This window comes from Pituophis catenifer, unplaced genomic scaffold (assembly GCF_029215685.1).
Source record: "Pituophis catenifer annectens isolate HBS135680 unplaced genomic scaffold, rPitCat1.0.hap2 SCAF_2, whole genome shotgun sequence".
Lineage (NCBI taxonomy): Eukaryota > Metazoa > Chordata > Lepidosauria > Squamata > Colubridae > Pituophis > Pituophis catenifer.
Window position 1 is genome coordinate 38,644,020 of NW_027256882.1, and position 19,230 is coordinate 38,663,249.

The 19,230-nt window shown below is 43.5% G+C and overlaps 1 protein-coding gene across 1 annotated transcript; it reads right to left on the reverse strand.

Annotated features, from left to right (window-relative positions):
* Positions 1–814: 814 nt before the first annotated feature.
* On the reverse strand, positions 815–18,043 carry LOC139309373 (zinc-binding protein A33-like). Its single transcript, XM_070933434.1, has 6 exons — positions 17,624–18,043; positions 9,806–9,901; positions 8,136–8,369; positions 4,042–4,064; positions 2,334–2,704; positions 815–1,776 (listed from the first exon to the last, which is right to left on the reverse strand). The coding sequence occupies exons 1-6, from the start codon at positions 18,041–18,043 to the stop codon at positions 1,247–1,249; spliced, it is 1,674 nt and encodes a 557-aa protein (XP_070789535.1). The 3' UTR covers positions 815–1,246.
* Positions 18,044–19,230: the final 1,187 nt, after the last annotated feature.

The window sequence follows — 19,230 nt, forward strand, 5'->3', positions numbered from 1 at the left end:
GCCAGAATTGAGATCACTGAGCAAAGTAGTCCCATAGGCATCTTGCTTAATTACCATTTTGCCCAGTGACCGAGATTCCTGTCCCAGTTGTGGTTATAAGTCAAGACTCGCTGTAAAGTACTATAGGAGATTGTGCCTCAATGCAGAGAACTCCGATTCAGGTAAAAATTCAGTTCAGCTGTAAACTCAATGGTTGGATTTGCACAATTCATTTGATCTTAAGCCTATGTGAACAAAATGCAGATAAACAAACTGCATTGTAGCTTAGTGTGCTGGCAGAGTTCACATAATGGGCAAGGAAGCTGAACACAAAGAATCACAATCTAATTATTTGTTCTTTTAACATATTTTCTTTTAACAAGAAAGATAAAATACAAAACAGAAAAAAAGAAGAAAACAATAATGACGATTTTGTATATTAAATACAAAATCGTATATATTGTTTGATCTGTGGTGCTATATATAACAGAATTTCTAACAAAATCTATATGATAACCTAGTTATTTGTCATTCGGTCCCTTCTGACTTTTTGTAAATTGAAGATACATCAACTCAATTCAATTTGCGTTGCCATATTTTCTAATACCACAAATGATTCCAGTTTTCACCACATCCATAAAGCAGCCCACATTACCTTCTGACTTTTACATTTCTTTAAAAGAAACATTTTATTGAAATTGTTTTAGAGAAAACGTATAAACAATCATAAACAGAAAACATGGAAGAATAAAAGGCATGTTTGCAATCATAATAGGGTTAGAGTTGTTTTGCTGTGCACCTATAGCATTATACGGTGATGAGAGAAAACCATCCCTTGTTACAGATACAAATACAACCAAGTATTGGAATATTGGAACATCTCTACTAAGGCCTTCCCAACTAAGGGCAGGAAGTATGGCTCGCTGTCACTGTTTTTGCCTGCAGTGGAATGCATTGAAAGCAGGTAAAAAATCTTGCACCACAGGTGGACAGAGGCAACCTTTATCCTCACTACGGTCAACAGGTCAAGGAAATTAAGCATGTGGGAAATAGGTCAACTTGAAAGCTACACTTATAGCAGTCCCTGCACCTAGAACAACCATCATGGACCACAATAGTCAGGTCAGACTAGTTTCGAATCTTTGAGCGATTGCTTGCAAAGAGGGAATAGCATGGACTTTCTCTTAAAACAGCCATCCTAATGCACCTCTATGTTTTCAACTTTCACTAGGCTGTTCTTTGCAATGCTACACCCTGAGCTAAGATCTCAAAGCTCCAGACCCCACACCCAGAGGGTGCAGTTGCTTTGAGTGCTGAGAAAGGGCAGCATGGAAGCACGCTTGGAAAAGGCAGCTTGGAAGGTGTAGAGGTGGGTCATGCTGCTGCTGTTGTAAAAAGAGAGCTGCCCCCCTTCAAAGTCCAGGTAGACCCCAACTTTCCCCATCTTCCCACAGACCAAGAGGGGCGTACGGGGCTCACTCAGAGCTTGGTACTCTCCCGCCTTCAGCTCAATAGCCCACACCCCTTCCTGGGGTAGAAAGTTCAGCTCCTCCTTGCGCTTCACAGTCTTTTTGGCCATCCCCACTATCCAATCGGTGCTGTTCTCAACATCGATCTCCCAGTAGAAGCGGCCAGTGGTAATGCCCTTCCGTCCCACCACACACGGGGTGGCGGTGAAGGTCTCCGGCGTTTCTTGCCACAACCGTCGGCCAGGACTGAACTTGACCCCGGTGGCTTTTTGCACAAGTTCCAAGCTGGGATGAGCTGAGTTGCAGTCCAATGTGATTCTTGGAGGGACTGGAGAGGAAAGATGGAAAGAATTCAGAATGAACAAGAACGGACTTGTGCAACAGGTCATTGCAGGAGTATAAAGTGGTCCAGAAAAAAAATTAGACACAAATGAATGTGATAATAGCCAGCTGTTAATAAAGCTACTGCCATCCTCAACATGTCTGAAGCTTCCTTTCTCTCTTTTAGCCCAAACTACATTATGGTGTAATAATATATAATGGGGTAATTAGAGCGGTTAAGTAATTATATTTGGAAGAGTTAGTGTTAAATGGAAACCAGGCCACCAAAGAACATGGTGGCTCGACACCATCAAAGATGGACAACAGCCAGAGCATAGAAGAACTCAGAGAAGCAGTGCAAGATTGGAAGATGTGGAGAGAACTGGCCCATAGAATCACCAAGAGTTGGACATGACTGAATGGATAACGTCATCGTCATCTTCATCATCACATTACAGGGTTATTGCTGTGGAGTACATAGCCTTATATTTCCACAAAAAAAAAAATAGGGTATAAAAGTAATAAACCAATAACCTGTACATTTGATCTAAAACCTCAACTCACCTGGATGTAGCTCACCCAGGAGCTCCTTCCAGGCATAGAATTGCAGAGGTCCTTTAAACTCGCCCAGGTTCAAGTCTACAGCCACCACTCCATCTTCTTCCTCCTCTTCTTCCTCCTCTTCTTCTTCCTCTGCTGTCTCTTCTTCTTCATCTTCTTCCTCTTCTTCTTCTTCTTCTTCTTCCTCCTCCTCCTCCTCTTCTTTTTCCTCCTCTTCCTCCTCTTCTTTTTCCTCCTCTTCCTCCTCATCAATGTCTTCAGCAATCTCATTCTCACACTCACCTGTGTCTTCCCTGCTGGCCCCCAGCCCATCTTCTCCTACCAGTTCAGCATCTAAGTCGGGTTCCTCCGGAGCTCCTTGTTCTTTACGGACCCTGTAGGAGAAGAGCATCCCAAGGATCAGCCACTTAAGAATAAGCTGCCCCAGTAGCAATAGCACTGAAGACTTATATACCGCTTCACAGTGCTTTACAGCCCTCTCTAAGCAGTTTTACAGAGTCAGCATTATGGCCCCTAAACAATCTGGGTCCTCCTTTTACCCACCTCGGAAGGATGGAAGGCTGAGTCAACCTTGAGCCTGGTGAGATTCAAACTGCCAAATTGCAGGCAGCCGGCAGTCAGCAGACTCACCCAAGGAAATCTCCACTTTTTCTTTTTGTAGTTTTACAGAGATTTTGGAAGTGATTTGGGTAGGAGCCAAAGGGCCAGAAGAACATTTTCCCTCCCAATTAAACTCTTTTCGTGGCCAAATCAGCCTTGCTTTGCCTCTACTCCCAAGAAGGAAGAGGAGCCAACTTTATAATTGTAGCAGAGGTTTATTTTAATGGAAGTAAACAAGTAGCCATCTTCCCTTCCATGTACTGCATGGAGGAGCTTCACCTACTCATTTTAGGCAAATCCAGCAGCTTCTGAAAGGTGGAAGAGGAAGTCATGCCTACAGTGAGGAGGCAGAGTAATGTACCCTGTATCAGGGGTGTCAAACTCAAGGCCTGCAGGACGGATCCAGCCCGGGGGGTGTTTAGATCCGGCCCATGGGGCTGCCCTAGAAACAGTGAAGGACTGGCCGCAGTGCTTCTGCCAGTGAAAACGGAGCTTGGGAGGGCCACGGTAGAGCTCAGGAGCCCGTTTTCACTGATAGACCACTCAGGCCACCACAGGTGTCCCCGACACGAATGATATCAAGCTGGCCACGCAACCCCACCCCCCACGGTCAAACACAACCCTGCTGTGGCCATCAATGAATTTGAGTTTGACACACTTGCCCTGTAAGGTCAGCCCTCCCTGTTGGTTCATGCTTTTCTTCCTTTCATATATTTATTATATAGGTAGTCTTGGACTTAGCAACCATTCATTGAGAGACCAAAGTTACAATGCTGAAAAGAGGGATTTACAACCGATCCTCACATTTACAGCTGTTGGTTGTGATCAGGAGACAGGTGCTTGACAAGCTGCCTGCATTTACGATAGTTGCTGCATTTGGGGGGGGGGTGTGTCATGTGACGGTTATTTGCGACTTTCCAAGCTGGCTTGGAGCAAGCAAAGTCAATAGGGGGAAGCTGGATTGGCTTAATGACTGCACTGATTCACTTAACAACAGTGGCAAAAAAAAGGTTGGGGGCGACATTTAACAAAACACCTTGCTTATCAAAGGAAATGTTGGTCCTAACTTTGGCTGTAATGTGAGGTATAAGAAAAGAGAAACACTACTTACCTCTCTAGCAACTCTTTTACCTCCTGTGGGAGGGAAGGAGAGAGAGAGAGAGAGAGAGAGAGGGGGGGGGGAGGGAGAGGGAGAGAAAGAGAGAGAGAACAGTCAAAATAATTCTTTCTGTAGGTTATCACCCACTTTCCTGTCAAAGAATTCTGCATTTTAATGGTGCACAACAGATTTTTGCTCTCAGTAGATCAGGGGCGTCAAACTCAAAACCTGCAGTGCCCCCCTCATTCATGATTTAGTTCAGGAGAGTGGGGTGGACCTGGCTGGGATCACGGAGACCTGGTTGGGCCGCGAGGGGGGGGGGGCTCGTGGAGATGTGCCCACCAGGTTTCCTCGCATTTCATCAGCCGAGGGCCCAGGGGAGGGGCGATGTGGTAGCGGTGATTATTAAAGAAAGTCTTAGTCCGAGGGAGGCCACTGTTCCTCAGATAGCTGGCTGTGAGTCCCTCTTTGTGAAGTGGGGTCATAAGGTGCAGATGGATTTGCTGACTACGTACCTGGCTCCCTGCCACGTGGCAGCTGCCCTGCCTGAGCTGCTCGATGTAATAGCCGGGGTGGCGGTGGATACCCCCAGGCTTATGGTCATAGGGGATTTCAACCTGCCATCCGTCGGTGAAACGTCGGAAGCGGCTCGGGAGTTCATGGCCTCCATGACGGCCATGGACCTGACCCAGTTAGTTCATGACCCCACCCACACTGGAGGACACACGCTGGACTTGATTTTTCTCTCTGATCAGTGGTTGAATGATCTCACAATAGGGGACCTAGTCATTAAGCCCTTGTCATGGACAGATCATTCGCTCCTTCAGTTGGACTTTCGGACTGCTTCCCCTCGCCGCAGGGAGACGGAACCGACCAGGTGGTTCCGTCCCAGGCGCCTGATGGACCCCGAGAGGTTCCTGATGGAGCTTGGGCCATTCCCTCAGGTTCTGACTCACGGCTCGGCTGAGGAACCGGCGGCCGCCTGGGACAGGGCGGCCGCCGGAGCCTTGGACCGCGTCGCGCCTTTGCGGCCTCTGACCCGGTGCCATTCTCAATTGGCTCCTTGGTTCTCCGAGGAGCTGAGAGAGCTGAAGCGCCGGAAAAGATGCCTAGAGAGCGATTGAAGGTCCAGCCGCACTGAATCTGACCGGACACTGGTGAGGTCTTATATCAAGACCTACCTAGTGGCAATAAGAGTGGTGAAATCTAACTATTTTTCCACTTATTGTGTCTGCAGAGAACCGCCCAGCCGCCCTGTTCAGGGTGACCCGCTCTCCTCTTCGGGTGGGAGCGAGGGAGGATCCCTTGCAGAGTAGAGCTGAGGATTTTGGACAGTTCCTGCATGATAAAATCGCTCAGATTCGGGCCGGCCTGGACTCTGATTGGATAGCCTCGGACGGGATGACGGAGGTGAGTCTTGAGAGGGTTACCTGGGAAGAGTTTGACCATGTGACTCCTGAGGACATGGACAGGATTTTGGGGAGGCTTAACGCTACCAGTAAACCAGTAAACCAGTAAACGCTACGTTTACTGGACCCGTGTCCCTCCTGGTTGGTGCTGGCCTCCCGGGAGGTTACACGAGGCTGGTTTCAGGAGATTACCAACGCTTCATTGAGTGAAGGTGTCTTCCCATCCGCCCTGAAAGAGGCGGTGGTGAGGCCCCTTCTCAAGAAGCCTTCCCTGGACCCGGCTGTATTAGCTAACTATCGTCCTGTCTCCAACCTCCGCTTCGCGGCGAAGGTTGTTGAGAGTGTGGTGGCGAGACAACTTCCTCGATTCCTGGATGAAGCTGTCTATCTAGATCCGTGCCAGTCGGTCTTCAGGGCGGGTTACAGCACGGAAACAGCATTGATCGCGTTGGTTGATGATCTCTGGAGGGCTCGGGACAGGGGTTGCTCCTCTGTCCTGGTCCTCCTAGATCTCTCAGCGGCTTTCGATACCATCGATCATGGTATCATGCTGCGCCGGCTAGAGGGGGTGGGAGTGGGGGGCACCGTGTTACGGTGGTTCTCCTCCTTCCTCTCTCACCGGACGCAGTCTGTGTTGACAGGGGGGCAGAGGTCGACCTCGAGGCTCCTCACTTGTGGGGTGCCGCAAGGGTCAGTCCTCTCACCCCTTCTGTTTAACATTTATGTGAAGCCGCTGGGTGAGATCATCCGTGGCTTTGGGGTGAAGTGTCAACTGTATGCTGATGACACGCAGTTGTACATTTCAACCCCAGGCCACCCCAATGATGCCCTTGACGTGATGTCCCGCTGCCTGGAGGCCGTGCGGATCTGGATGGGGAGAAACAGGCTCAGACTCAACACCTCCAAGACTGAGTGGCTGTGACTTCTGACGTCCCGATATAGCCAACTGACACTATCGCTGGCTATTGGGGATGAGACCTTACCCCACCTCAGAGAGGGCTCGCAACTTGGGCGTCCTCCTGGACTCACGGCTGTCACTGGAGGATCATGTGAGGGCCGTGGCCAGGGAGGCTTTTTATCAGGTTCGCCTGATCTCCCAGTTGCGTCCCTTTCTAGATCGGGACGCCCTGCGCACAGTCACTCATGCCCTCGTCACTTCCCGGCTGGACTATTGTAATGCTCTCTACATGGGGCTCCCCTTGAGGAGCACCCGGAGGCTCCAGCTGGTCCAGAATGCAGCTGCGCGAGTAATAATGGGGGCAACTCGTCGCTCCCATGTAACACCCTTCTTGCGCGAACTGCACTGGCTCCCTGTAGTCTTCCGGGTGCATTTCAAGGTGTTGGTCACCACCTTTAAAGCGCTCCATGGCTTAGGACCTGGTTATCTACAGGACCGCATTCTGCCACCGATTGCCTCCCACCAACCAATATGCTCCCACAGAGAGGGCCTCCTCAAGGTGCTGTCGGCCAAACAATGTAGGCTGGCAACCCCCAGGGGGAGAGCCTTCTTTGTGGGGGCCCCGGCCCTATGGAATGAATTGCCCCCCAGATATACGAAGGATCCCTGACCTCCGCGCCTTCCGTCATGCTCTGAAGACCCTATTATTCCAGCAAGCTGGTCCTACTGGATAAAAGTTTTTAAATTGGGTTTTGATAGGGTTTTAAAATGATTTTAACTGGGTATTTTAAATTTGGCCTATGATTGAATTATTTTAATAAGTTTTTAATTTTTGTTGTACATTGTTTTTACCATGGCTATTCACCGCCCTGAGTCCCTCGGGAGAAGGGCGGTATATAAATATAATAAACTAAACTAAACTAAACTAAACTCTGCCAACGAAAACGGAGCTGGTGAAATGCTATCATAACAAATATAGAAGAAACAAAAATTGAGGACTGTAGAGTCACAGTGCTTGATATGGCACTGAAAACCCAAGGTGATATAAAGTGCATGTACTGATCGATCTCTCTTTTATAGGAACAAACACTGTGGAATCTAGCAATTGTTACAGGAAATCAACTCTTACTTATTTTATTTAAGAAAATGGATTTGGCCACCCAACTATCTCTGTGATTCTGGGTGGCTTACAAAGATTAAAAAAAATAATACAGAGATCTTGTCAGTCGTGACAAACTCTAATTGAACAAATCATGGTGTGAGAAGTTTTATATCCAAATATATTTTATTCTTTATACCGTTTCCATCTTCCATTAAAAATATTAACAGAATCTACAACAGTCTGAGAATCAGTGTCTCCAGGTTAATTAAATTAGCAAACTGCTTCAACCCCCTAAAATAAGTTCCCAAGCCTAATCCACATATCAAAGGATAAGGTCTGCAAACACAATAGAGATAACTAAGTTTCCCAGCAAAACTTTATGTTCACAAACACACACACATATATACACCTCAGCACGTAAACACTTCCACATCTCAGATAAACTCCCCCTATAAAAGTTTGCCACTGTACCCCGTTTCTCTGCAGCCTACCCTTAAAATCAAATTGTTTTGCTTTTAGGAATAAATATTTCTTCTTCCCTCACAACTGTCTGAATCTCATTTTTATTTATTCTTGTGCCATCCTGGCTCAAGCTGGAACTCCAAATCATTCTTCTAGCAATGTTTTCTTGCAATATATGCACCCAGCAATTTTCTTCTTCCCAAGAAAAAAACCCACAGCCCCAGGTCCTCCTTACCTTAAGGAAACTTATGTGGTCTTTGCATTCAAGGCCGGCCTGTACACGGCACAGAGTTTCTGAACGTGAAGCCATCTTGCAGTCCAGTTCCTTTAACTTGGTTTCCATCTGAGCCAAGTTCTTTTCTCGCTGGTTTTCTAAGGCCTGTTTTATAGCCAGCTCTCTGTCGTTCAGCAGCTGGTGCATCTTCACAAACTCTCCAGAGACATGATCAGACAAGGATTCGGAGCAGGTCTGGAAAAACATAGACGGGCACAGCAAAAGGTTGTGGTTTGGTCAAACAGAAATGATCACCTGTCCACAATGGTGTTGGTTTGGAGTAGACTCCTAAGAATACCTTGCATAGCCGTGAAAAAATAAATAAATGGACCATCAAACAAATCAACTCATTTGAGTTCTTATTTGAAGCACTAATGATTCAAAACATCCTACTTCGGGCATGTGATGCAAAGACTTAACTTTCTGAAGGAGACTCTTAATGCTAGGAAAGATGGAAAGAAAGAGAAGATGAGGAAGAACAAAAGCAAAGATGGTGGACATAGTGGCAATTGGGGCACCATTAGAAGATCTGAAAAACCAAGTTATGGATAAATCGTCATGGAGAAACTCCGTTTTGCTCGGAGTTGAAAACTACTTGATAGCATCTAATTTATTTTATGTATTTATTAAACTTATATGTCACCCATTTCACTGTCAGGTAACTCATAATCAATCAATCAATCAATGTTTATGTTTATGTTTATTGGACTTATATACCGCCCTTCTCCCGAAGGACTCAGGGCTGTGTACAGCCATATTAAGACACATATAAATTTACAAAATTTAAAACAAATTAAAATCAAATATATAAAAATTTGGCCCATAGATTAAAAACAAACATACACCCATTATAAAATTCGTATTAGGCCAGCCCGGCTTGTTGGAACAAAAGGGTCTTCAGGGCACGGCGAAAGGTACGCAGGTCGGGGATGAGACGAACCTCCAGGGGCAGCTCATTCCAGAGGGCTGGTGCCCGCACAGAGAAGGCTCTCCCCCTAGGTGTCGCCAGTCGGCATTGTTTGGCCGACGGCACCCTGAGGAGCCCCTCTCTGTGGGAGACGTTTTATTACCGAACTAGGTAATATCATCAGTGCTCCAACAAAAGTGCAAACCCTACTCCCTTCCAGTACTAATGATGTTACCTGGTTGAGTAGTGAAACATCTGCAAGAAAACAACCAAGCTCAGAAAGCACCAAGGACCCCACCGTTCATCCCTGAGCTACAAATATTCCCTTCTAAATTCTAATTGTAAGTGTGTCTTTTGTGGTATCTTAGAGCACCACAGTGCTTCTAAATGTTTAAAACTAAATTGAGAATCCCAAGGGAAAAGGGAATATCCTGAAAAATGCATGGTTGACAACTTTGGTGACTTGAATGCCACACTACAGCATATATATTATTCATTCATTCATTCATTTGATCTGTATGCGAATCAAATAAGCAGGTAGCTTTTCTTTTCCTTAGACTGAATTTCAGGAGTCTGGATTAAATGCTGACTATGAAACACCTGATATTAAATTAATGAGCCACAAATAGTAGCATCGAAAGCAATAGTTGCAGGGAAAAAGAGAGAGAAAATACACTTAGTTTAGCATTAAACAGTCCCAACCGTCACCACTTCCCATCTGCACCTTTAATTCGATAATGTTCTCCTGCTGGTGGCACTGGCTCCTTTTCAACCGCCTGAGATCTTCCTCAAGAGGCTCCAGAGATGCCTTCAGCTGCTCCTGAAAGGAAGAGAAAGTTCAGATCTCACATAAAATGAACACCAGCATTTGACTGATCCCACAACAATTTTATACCTCCCTGCTCCTTGCAGATGCTAATCCTGGTATGACATTTGTGTTGGCAGGTTCTGCTCAGCAGCGTTTAAAATCCGTCAGACCTCTGTCCCCAAACCAGCCTTAGTGTTTATTATGATAGTTAAGAGTGTTTTGTACTGTGATACATTTAGTTAGCAATATATTAATTTTTATGTTCCCCTGCATTTATTTAATGTTTTTCCTTATGGAATTTTTGTAGTTTCAGTTTCTCTTTCTCTCCCTCCCTCCCTCTCTCTCTCCAGGTAGTCCTCAATTTATGACCACGACTGAGCCCAACATTTCTATTGCTAAGTGAGAAGTTTGTTACATAAATTTTGTCCCATTTTATGATTGAGAAAGCGAAAATATTTTACCAACAATTCTGTGGACCAATGGATGAAGATTTGGGAGCAGTAGATGCTGCAAAAGAAAAAGATGAAGATAAGGACAAAGAAGAAAAAGCCAAAGAGGAAAGGGCCCTCAGAGAAGGGACGAGAGCTAAAGATCCACTGGAACGAAGAGAGACTAGGGCGATGAAATTAAAAAACTAGCAACAAGTAAATATGGAAAAAGAAGTAAAAGCAGTATCTTTAAATGTAAATGGATTGAAAGCAGCGATAAAAAGAAATAGAATATTGACTAAATTAAACAGTTTGAAGATGGATATTATGTTTACAGGAAGTGCATATTAGAAAACAATATTCAAAATTATTACAATACCCCAAACTAGGAGCACTATTTACATCATTGATACAACAAAGTAAAAGAGGAGTGGTACTATATATTAAAGAAAAACTAGAACCCAAACAAATTTTTGAAGATGAGGAAGGCAGGTTCTTGATGGTTGAAATAAAAATGAACTTTAAACAAATACTTTTGATAGCATTATATGCACCAAATGAAAAACAGGAAGAATTTTATCGGAGACTACACAAGAAAATTGTAGAATTGGATTATGAAAATGTATGTATTATGGGTGACTTCAATGCTGTAACAGATACAGATTTAGACTACAAAACTGTAAAAACAAATAAAAAACCAAGAAAAACTCTGCCAAAGGCCTTCTTTACAATGACAGAAGAATTGAGTATACAAGATATTTGGAGACAGAAACACTTGAAAGAGAGCCAGTACACCTTTTACTCAAATAGACACTTATCGTGGTCAAGGATAGATATGATATGGATGTCAATTGGACTTACAGAAACAGTGCAGGAAGTAAATATTGGCTCAAACATATGGGCAGACCACAGACCAATAACAATAACATGGAAAGGGCAAAAGAAAAAGATAAGATGGACTCTGAATGCAACAATATTAAATGAAAAAGAATTTCAGAAATTTGTGGAAAAGGAATTGGAAATTTTCTTTAAAATAAACAAAAAGGAGGATACATCACTCCAGAATGTTTGGGATACACTGAGCTGCACTGGTTGCTGGTGGTCCTTCGGATCCGCTTCAAGGTGCTGTTTCTCACCTATAAGGCCCTTCATGGCATGGGCCCGGGGTTGCAGGATCACCTCCTACCGGCCTCCCACCACCCAGTATGCTCACATAGGGCTGCTCTCCTTCGGGTGCCGTTGGCCAGACAATGTCGGTTGACAGCGCCCAGGATGAGGACGTTCTCTGTGGCTGCACTGACCCTCTGGAATGAGTTACCCACCGGGCTCCGGACGGCCCGATATCCGTTCCTTCCGCAAAGACCTGAAAACATGGCTTTTTAAGCAAATTGTCTGATTCTGTTTTGGGAGTTTTAATTAATTGTGGGATTTTAATTGAACCTTTTCATCTTATTTATTATTGCTATTTTATTGTGATTTTATTGTTGTGAGCCGCCCCGAGTCCTTCGGGAGAAGGGCGGCATATAAATTTTAATAAAATAAAATAAATAAATAAAATACAATGAAAGCATATATTAGAGGCCTGGCAATAACATATTTGGGAAAAAAGAATAAAAAGAAATACCAGAAACAAGCAAGATTGGAAAAGGAGTATAAAAGCCTGGAAAAAAAGTTCCAGAAAAATGGTCAAGACAATAAAAAAATCAAGAAATTGATGGAATTGAAGGAACATGAAATAATTTTAAATGAACAAGAATCATTAGCAAATCAATTGAGAACATCGAGACAGAATTTTTTTTGAAAATGCAAATAAACCAGGAAGATGGTTAGCATATAAACTAATAAAAGAGAAGGAGAAGAAAATTATAAAATATCTTCAAGATGGAGAAGGGAAATTACAATATAGAACTGAGGAAAAAAAGAAAGTAATCCAAGAATACTATCAAAAACTCTATTCCCAAGAGAAGATCTCAGAGGAGAAGGTACAACGCTACTAAGAGAAATCTGACTTAATTAAAATATCAGAACAATATAAAGAAATGCTAGATGAAAGAATAACAATGATGGAACTAACAGAAGCCATAAAAAGACAAAAAAGTGGAAAAGCACCAGGACCAGATGGTCTACCAGCTGAATTATATAAAACACTACAAGAAGGGATCAGTAATGTAATGCTGGACTTATTTAATGACCTATTATTGAAGGCCAAGATGCCAGACTCATGGAAAGAGGCATATGTGACACTTATACCTAAAGAAGATACAGATTTACAATTGATTAAAAACTATAGACCGATTTCGTTATTAAATGCAGATTATAAGATTTTTGCCTCGATAATGGCAAATAGGTTGAAAAAACCGCTAAATGAATATATCCATACCGATCAAAATGGCTTCTTACCAAAAAGACAAATTAGAGATAATATGAGGATGATTTTGAATACTTTGGAATATTATGAGACTCATCCAGAAAAACAAATGGTGTTGATGTTCTTAGATGCATAGAAAGCTTTTGATAATGTGAATTGGCAGTTTATGATAAAACAATTACGGAAAATGGACTTTGGGGAGAGATTTATAAATACCATAAAAACAATTTACGATAGACAATTTGCTAAGATAATGATGAATGGAGAAATGATGGAAAAAATTAATATAATGAAAGGGACTAGACAAGGCTGTCCTTTATCACCACTATTGTTTATTCTGACTCTAGAACTCCTAAATAGAAATATTAGACAGAATGATGAGATAAAAGGGATGAAAATTAAAAAAGAGGAGTATAAATTACAAGTGTTTGCAGATGATTTGGTATTCATTATAGAGGAACCGCAAATAACAGGCCCTAAATTATTAGAACAGATAGAAAGATATGGAAAAGTCTCCAGTTTGAAAATAAACAAAGACAAAACAAAAATCCTGGTGAAAAATACAACAGAAAAACAAAACAGAGAGATAAAAGAAAAGTTAGATATACAAGTTGTGAAGAAAGTTAAATGTTTGGGAGTATATTTAACTTCAAGAATGGATTGAACTAAGAAATATAAGGTTGTTAACATTGGAAGGGCATGATTTGCAACTGGGTTGGCATGCTTTTTTGTGGTATGGTAGACATAAGATACATAATACTTTCATAGACATTATATGAGCCTTGGTGGCGCAGCAGACTAAAGTGCTGTTAAGTAGCACCAGCTGCCTGCAATTATTGCAAGTTCAAATCTCACCAGGCTCAAGGTTGACTCAGCCTTCCATCCTTTCGAGGTAGGTAAAATGAGGATCCGGATTGTGGGGGCAATAAGCTGACTTTGTATAAAAAAGAACACCGCTTAGGGGGAGGCGAAAGCCTTACTAAGCAGGTATATACAAAAGTATGAAGGCTATTGCTTAACGCATTATAAGCCACCCTGAGTCTCCGGAAAAGGGCGGCATATAAATCGAACCAATCAATCAATCAATCAATCAATCAATCAATCAAAAATAAATAAATAAATAAATAAATAAATAAATAAATAAAATGCATTGTTATTGGTTTGGGAGAAAGTTAGAGATAAATATTATGTGAAAATACCAATATGGTTATCAACGATGGAAGCTTTAATACACCCAAATGTTTTTAATTCTGGAAATATTGTCAGATATAAAGATTTGTTAACAGATAAGGGGGAATGGAAAGAGAAACGAGAACGGGAAGAACAGGGGATTGGTATATCTACATATATCTGTATATGCAGATAAGAACAAGATATGAAAAAGACGCTAGGTTACATGATTTTTATTTGGAAAAGACCGAGTTGGATAGGATACTCACGGGAACGGAAGAAAATTTAATTAAAAACATATTTTTTTTTTCTATATAATGAATTGGAGGAGGAACAGGTAAAAGAAACAGTGATATCTTGGGGAAGAAATTTTGGATATTCAATTGATCTGGAAAAATGGCAACAGCTATGGGAAAGGAATTATAAACTAACAATGTCCACCGCATATAAGGAAAACCAATATAAAATGTTTTATAGATGGCATATGCCACTGGAGAAGTTAGCAAAAATGTTTAAAGATAAATCAGCAAAATGTTGGAAATGTCATCAATTACCAGGATCCTATTATCATATGTGGTGGACATGCCCTGAAGCAAAAAATTATTGGAATAAAATTAAAATCTGGCTGAAAGAAATGACATAATCATGTATTGAACTCAAACCAGAGTTGTTCCTATTGGGTATCCTACCTGGCACAATTAAAAAGGAATATATTTATTTGATTATACACATGATAACAGCTGCAAGAATTGTTTATGCTCAAAATTGGAAAGCAGAGAAAATACCCTTGGAAGAAGTAATAAAAAAGACTTTAGACTGTGCAGAAATGAATCGATTTAACTTCGTTGATTAAAGATAGGGAAGAATCAGAATTCTTTAGACTATGGAATTATTTCTATTGTTGGTTGGAAAAGAGATATAAAAGATTAATTTTATAACTACTGTATACTCGAGTATAAGCCTAGTTCTTCAGCACATTTTTAATGCTGAAAAAAGCCCCACCCCACCCCACTTATATTCAAGTGAGGAAAAAATGCCTTTTTTCCTACAACCCGTTTTGGCTTCCAGGGGATGCAGGGAGGCTTGCTAAGGCCAAAATGGGGCATGGGGGGTGCCTAGCAAGACTCCCTGCAGCCCCCTGGAAGCAAAAATGGGCTGCGGAGGTGGGTGGGTGGGGGGGCTTCAAGGGAGAAAGAAACAAAGAAATCCTCACTGTTTAGGGAGATCCCCAGGTGCACTGAGCTTGAGTTGAGAGCTTATTGTAATAGGGTGGCTACTAGCTATCCTTGCTCGGGCTAAGCTAATCAATAGTAGAGTTCTAAGAATGCAGATGAGAAGGAGAAAGGGAGGGAGAACTGTTTGGGGATCCCTACATGCACTGAGCTTGAGTTGAGAGCTTATTGTAAGTGCCTGCACTAGCTATCCTTGCTCAGGGTAAGCTACAAAACGTTTCAAAACATCTGGCTTTTCTTCCTCCTACCAAAGACCTTCTGGGGTTCTTCACAGAAAGGGAGAAAGGAGAAAGGGATGAAGAAAGAGAGAGAAGAAAGAAAGAGACAAAGAAAGAAAGGGGAAAAAAAGAAAGGGAGAGAGAGAGAGAATGCAGGTATCTCTTAACAGAGACTTGAACTTGCCTGAAATTAGATCAAGCCCTACATCACTTAACCCAATGTATCAGATTAAATTGTTATTGAATTATTTTTGATATATATACTACATTCTCTTGTGTAATTTAATTATAGTGTAGTTTACACTATGCACTTACAGAGCTAGTTTACTGTTTTTCTTTGAAATAAATATTCAAAAACATTTAACCTACTGATGCCTCAATTAATGTAATTTTATTGGTATCTATTTTTATTTTGAAATTTACCAGTAGCTGCTGCATTTCCCACCCTAGGCTTATACTCGAGTCAATAAGTTTCCCAGTTTTTGTGGTAAAATTGGGTTCCTCGGCTTATGTTTGGGTCAGCTTATACTCGAGTATATATAAATTAGTAACACGGTTGTTAAGTGAGCCTGGCTTCCCCATTGACTTTGCTTGTCAGAAGTTCACAAAAGTAGATCACGGGACACTGCAGCTGTTCATTAATATGGACCACTTACCAAGCATCCGAATGTAAATCACATGATCATGAGGATGCTGCAATGGTCATAATTGTGAAAAATGGTCATAAGTCATGGTTCTGTGGACGTGGCGTGGCTTGGTGGGTGTGGCAGGGGAAGGATACTGCAAAATCTCCATTCCCACCCACTCTGGGGCCAGCCAGAGGTGGTATTTGCTGGTTTTCCAAACTACTCAAAGTTTCCGCTACCAGTTCTGCAGAACCTGTCAGAACCTGCTGGATTTCACCCCTGATCTCACTCTCCACTCCATGTGGCCATCTACCCAGAATCACACGTGCTTGGTGGTTCTGCTTCACCATTAAACCATCCTTCCAAGCAGACTCCATGTTTCCAGTCTCTTTCTTCCCACTTGGAACTGAACCCAGATGGACAATTCTTCCAACAGTTATGTTTTTCTTGTAAGCCCTGGAGGGAAATTCCTTTCCCAATGATGCTGCTCCTCATATAATGTCCTTAACCTAATGTTTCACTCCCAAACAATTCTCAGAACTAAACCTTCCTCCAAATAGAAGTCATCCAACAGGTAAACAAATCCAGATGACAGAAGATGCCAGCAGCAGATCCCAAAACTCTTGCCCTTTCCAGCCTCCTAGTAGTTCATAGATCAAATAGTGACTCTTCAGGAAGTGGGAAATGAATTGCATATATGCGAGATACAGATTCAGTATAACATTAGTGTTTCTCCATGCGTTTCAGAGTGGAAATCTAGCTTATGTTTACTGGTAAATATTTGGGAGGTTTCAAAAGCTTCGTTTCAGTGTCCTTGTTTATTATGACACTTGGCCTAAATCTTCTCCCTTTTAAGTGTAAATTTTAAATGTTTTAAATTACTGGATATTTTAAATTCAGCCAAATTATTTAACTCATTTTATTCGATTTTAATTTTTTTGTATTTATGTGTTTTACTCGTGGCTGTTCACCACCCTGAGTCCTTCGGGAGTAGGGCAGTATAGAAATTTAATAAAATAAAATAAATAAAATAATAAATTATTACGATTCATATATGACCGTGATGGCGAACCTATGGCATAGGTGCCACAGGTGGCACGCGGAGCCATATTGGTGGGCAAGCGAGTGTTGTCCTAGTTGAGCTCCAGTGCGCATGCACACACATAACTGATTTTCAGGCCTTCCAGTCCCACCAGAAGTCGGGAAACTGGCTGTTTCCGGCCCCCGGAAGGGGAATGGGGAAGGCTGTTTTTGCCCTCTCCAGGCTCCTAAAAAGCCTCTGGAGCCTGGGGAGGGGGAAAAACGGGCCTACCAGGCCCACTGTGCCATCGCGTGCCAAAAGCAGGGGGAAGTGTGGGGAGGGGGGGTCACATGCACATGTGCGGGAAGGTGGGGGGCAATGAATTATGGATGTGGGCACCCGCACCCGCAATCCCCCCAGCTTTTGGCATGCAACGGCAAAAAGGTTAGCCATCACTGATATATGATATGAACCCTACTTGTATTTTATCTTGGCTTGCAAAATAAGCTGCCTCGAGTAGCCCCACAGTGAGATAAGTGGCAAATAAATTTCACAAATTGAGAGAGATGGGAGAGATGGGAGAAAAAGAGACAGAGAGAGGGAGAGACTGACTGACTGACTGTTGTTCAACCAGAAGCCACTTTCTTTCTCCTCCCAGGTTCAGTTCTCACCTGATAATTCTGAACCGCATTTTTGATGGGCAGGAAGTTGTGTCCCTGGTGCTGAGGCAAGTCCCGGCAGATGACGCAAACAAGCTCCTCATCTTGGCTGCAGAAGAGCTTGAGAGGCTCCTCGTGTTCCTCACAGAAGAACCAGATGCCGGTGCCGCTCAGCTGAGCCCTTTCATCCAGCTTCAGAAGCCGGGCCTTCTTGGCCAAGCTGCAGAGGGCTCGGTTCATGTGGCGCAAAGTGAAGGGGAGCCGGCACTCAGGGCAGAGCCCGCTACTTTCCCCAGTGGGGATGCAGGGCTCCAGGCAGGGAGCGCAGAAGCTGTGGCCACACTGCAGTATGTGGGGCTCGCGAAAGAGGCAGAGGCAAATGGGGCACAGCAGGTCTTCGGTGAAACTGGACACTTCCCGTACTGAAGCCATGTTGGTCGATTCAAAGAGAGCCTGAACAGGTTTTCCAAATTAGAAGAGCTTCTATTTCTGCCTGTTAAGTGAATATAGTATAATAGGGTTAGAAGGGACCTTGGCGGTCTTCTAGCCTAACGCCCTGCCCAAGCAGAAGACCCTATACCAGTCATGGTTAACCTTTTTGCCGTTGGATGCCAAAAGTGGGGGGAGCTTTGGGGGTTCGTGTTCGTGCCGACATCCATAATTCAATGCCTCTGCCCCACCGTGCATGTGCGTGCAACGTGACAGCAAAAAGGTGGGCCCTGTAGGCCCATTTGTCACCCTCCCCATGTTCTAGTCTTTCTTGGGGCCTGGGGAGGGCGAAAACAGCCTCCCCCACCCCCACCCCGGATGCCAGAAACAGCCCATTTCCTGACTTCTGGTGAGCCCGGAAGGCCCATTTTTCACCCTTCCCAGGCTCCAGAGGCTTTCTTAGAGCCTGGGGAGGGCGAAAACAGTCTTCCCCACCTTCCAGGATGCCCTCCGGTGGCCGGAAACGCCCCATTTCCCACCCGGAAGGTCTGAAAATCAGCAGGCCAGCCCACATATGCGCGCTGGAGCTGAGCTAGGGCAACGCCCACAGACATGGCTCCGCATGCCACCTGTGGCACACGTGCCGTAGGTTCGACATCCAGACAAATGGCTGTCCAATTTCTTCTTTAAAACCTCCATCTAATGATGGAGCACCCACAACTTTTGGAAAGGCAAGCATTTCACTGGTTAGTTGTTCTCACTGTCAGGAATTTTCTCCTTAATTCTAGGTTGGACCTCTCCTTTCACAAGTTTCCCTCCATTACTTTTTGTCCTGCTCTGGAGAATTAGTCAACCCTCTCTTGTCTGTGACAGTCTCTCAAGTACTGGAAGTCTGAGGCGAAGGGGTGTCTGCCATCCTAGACAGATCAGCCTTGGACACCAAAGTCATGAATCCTAAAATTACTTTTCTTACAGGGTTACAGAAACAGAGTCTGAAGGCGCTTCCTGCCTTTATCCTAAAGTGAACCAGGAAGGAGAAACCCTGAGACATTTTCTCCAATTGCATTCCTATTTTGCACACAGAAATTTCTTATCTCACCGTTGTCTGGGCTGTGTCTCTTCCTCCAGGTGATTTTCACAGGCCGCTGCAGGGCGGGGAAACCCCTCAATGTGTCAGACCTGCCGCCACT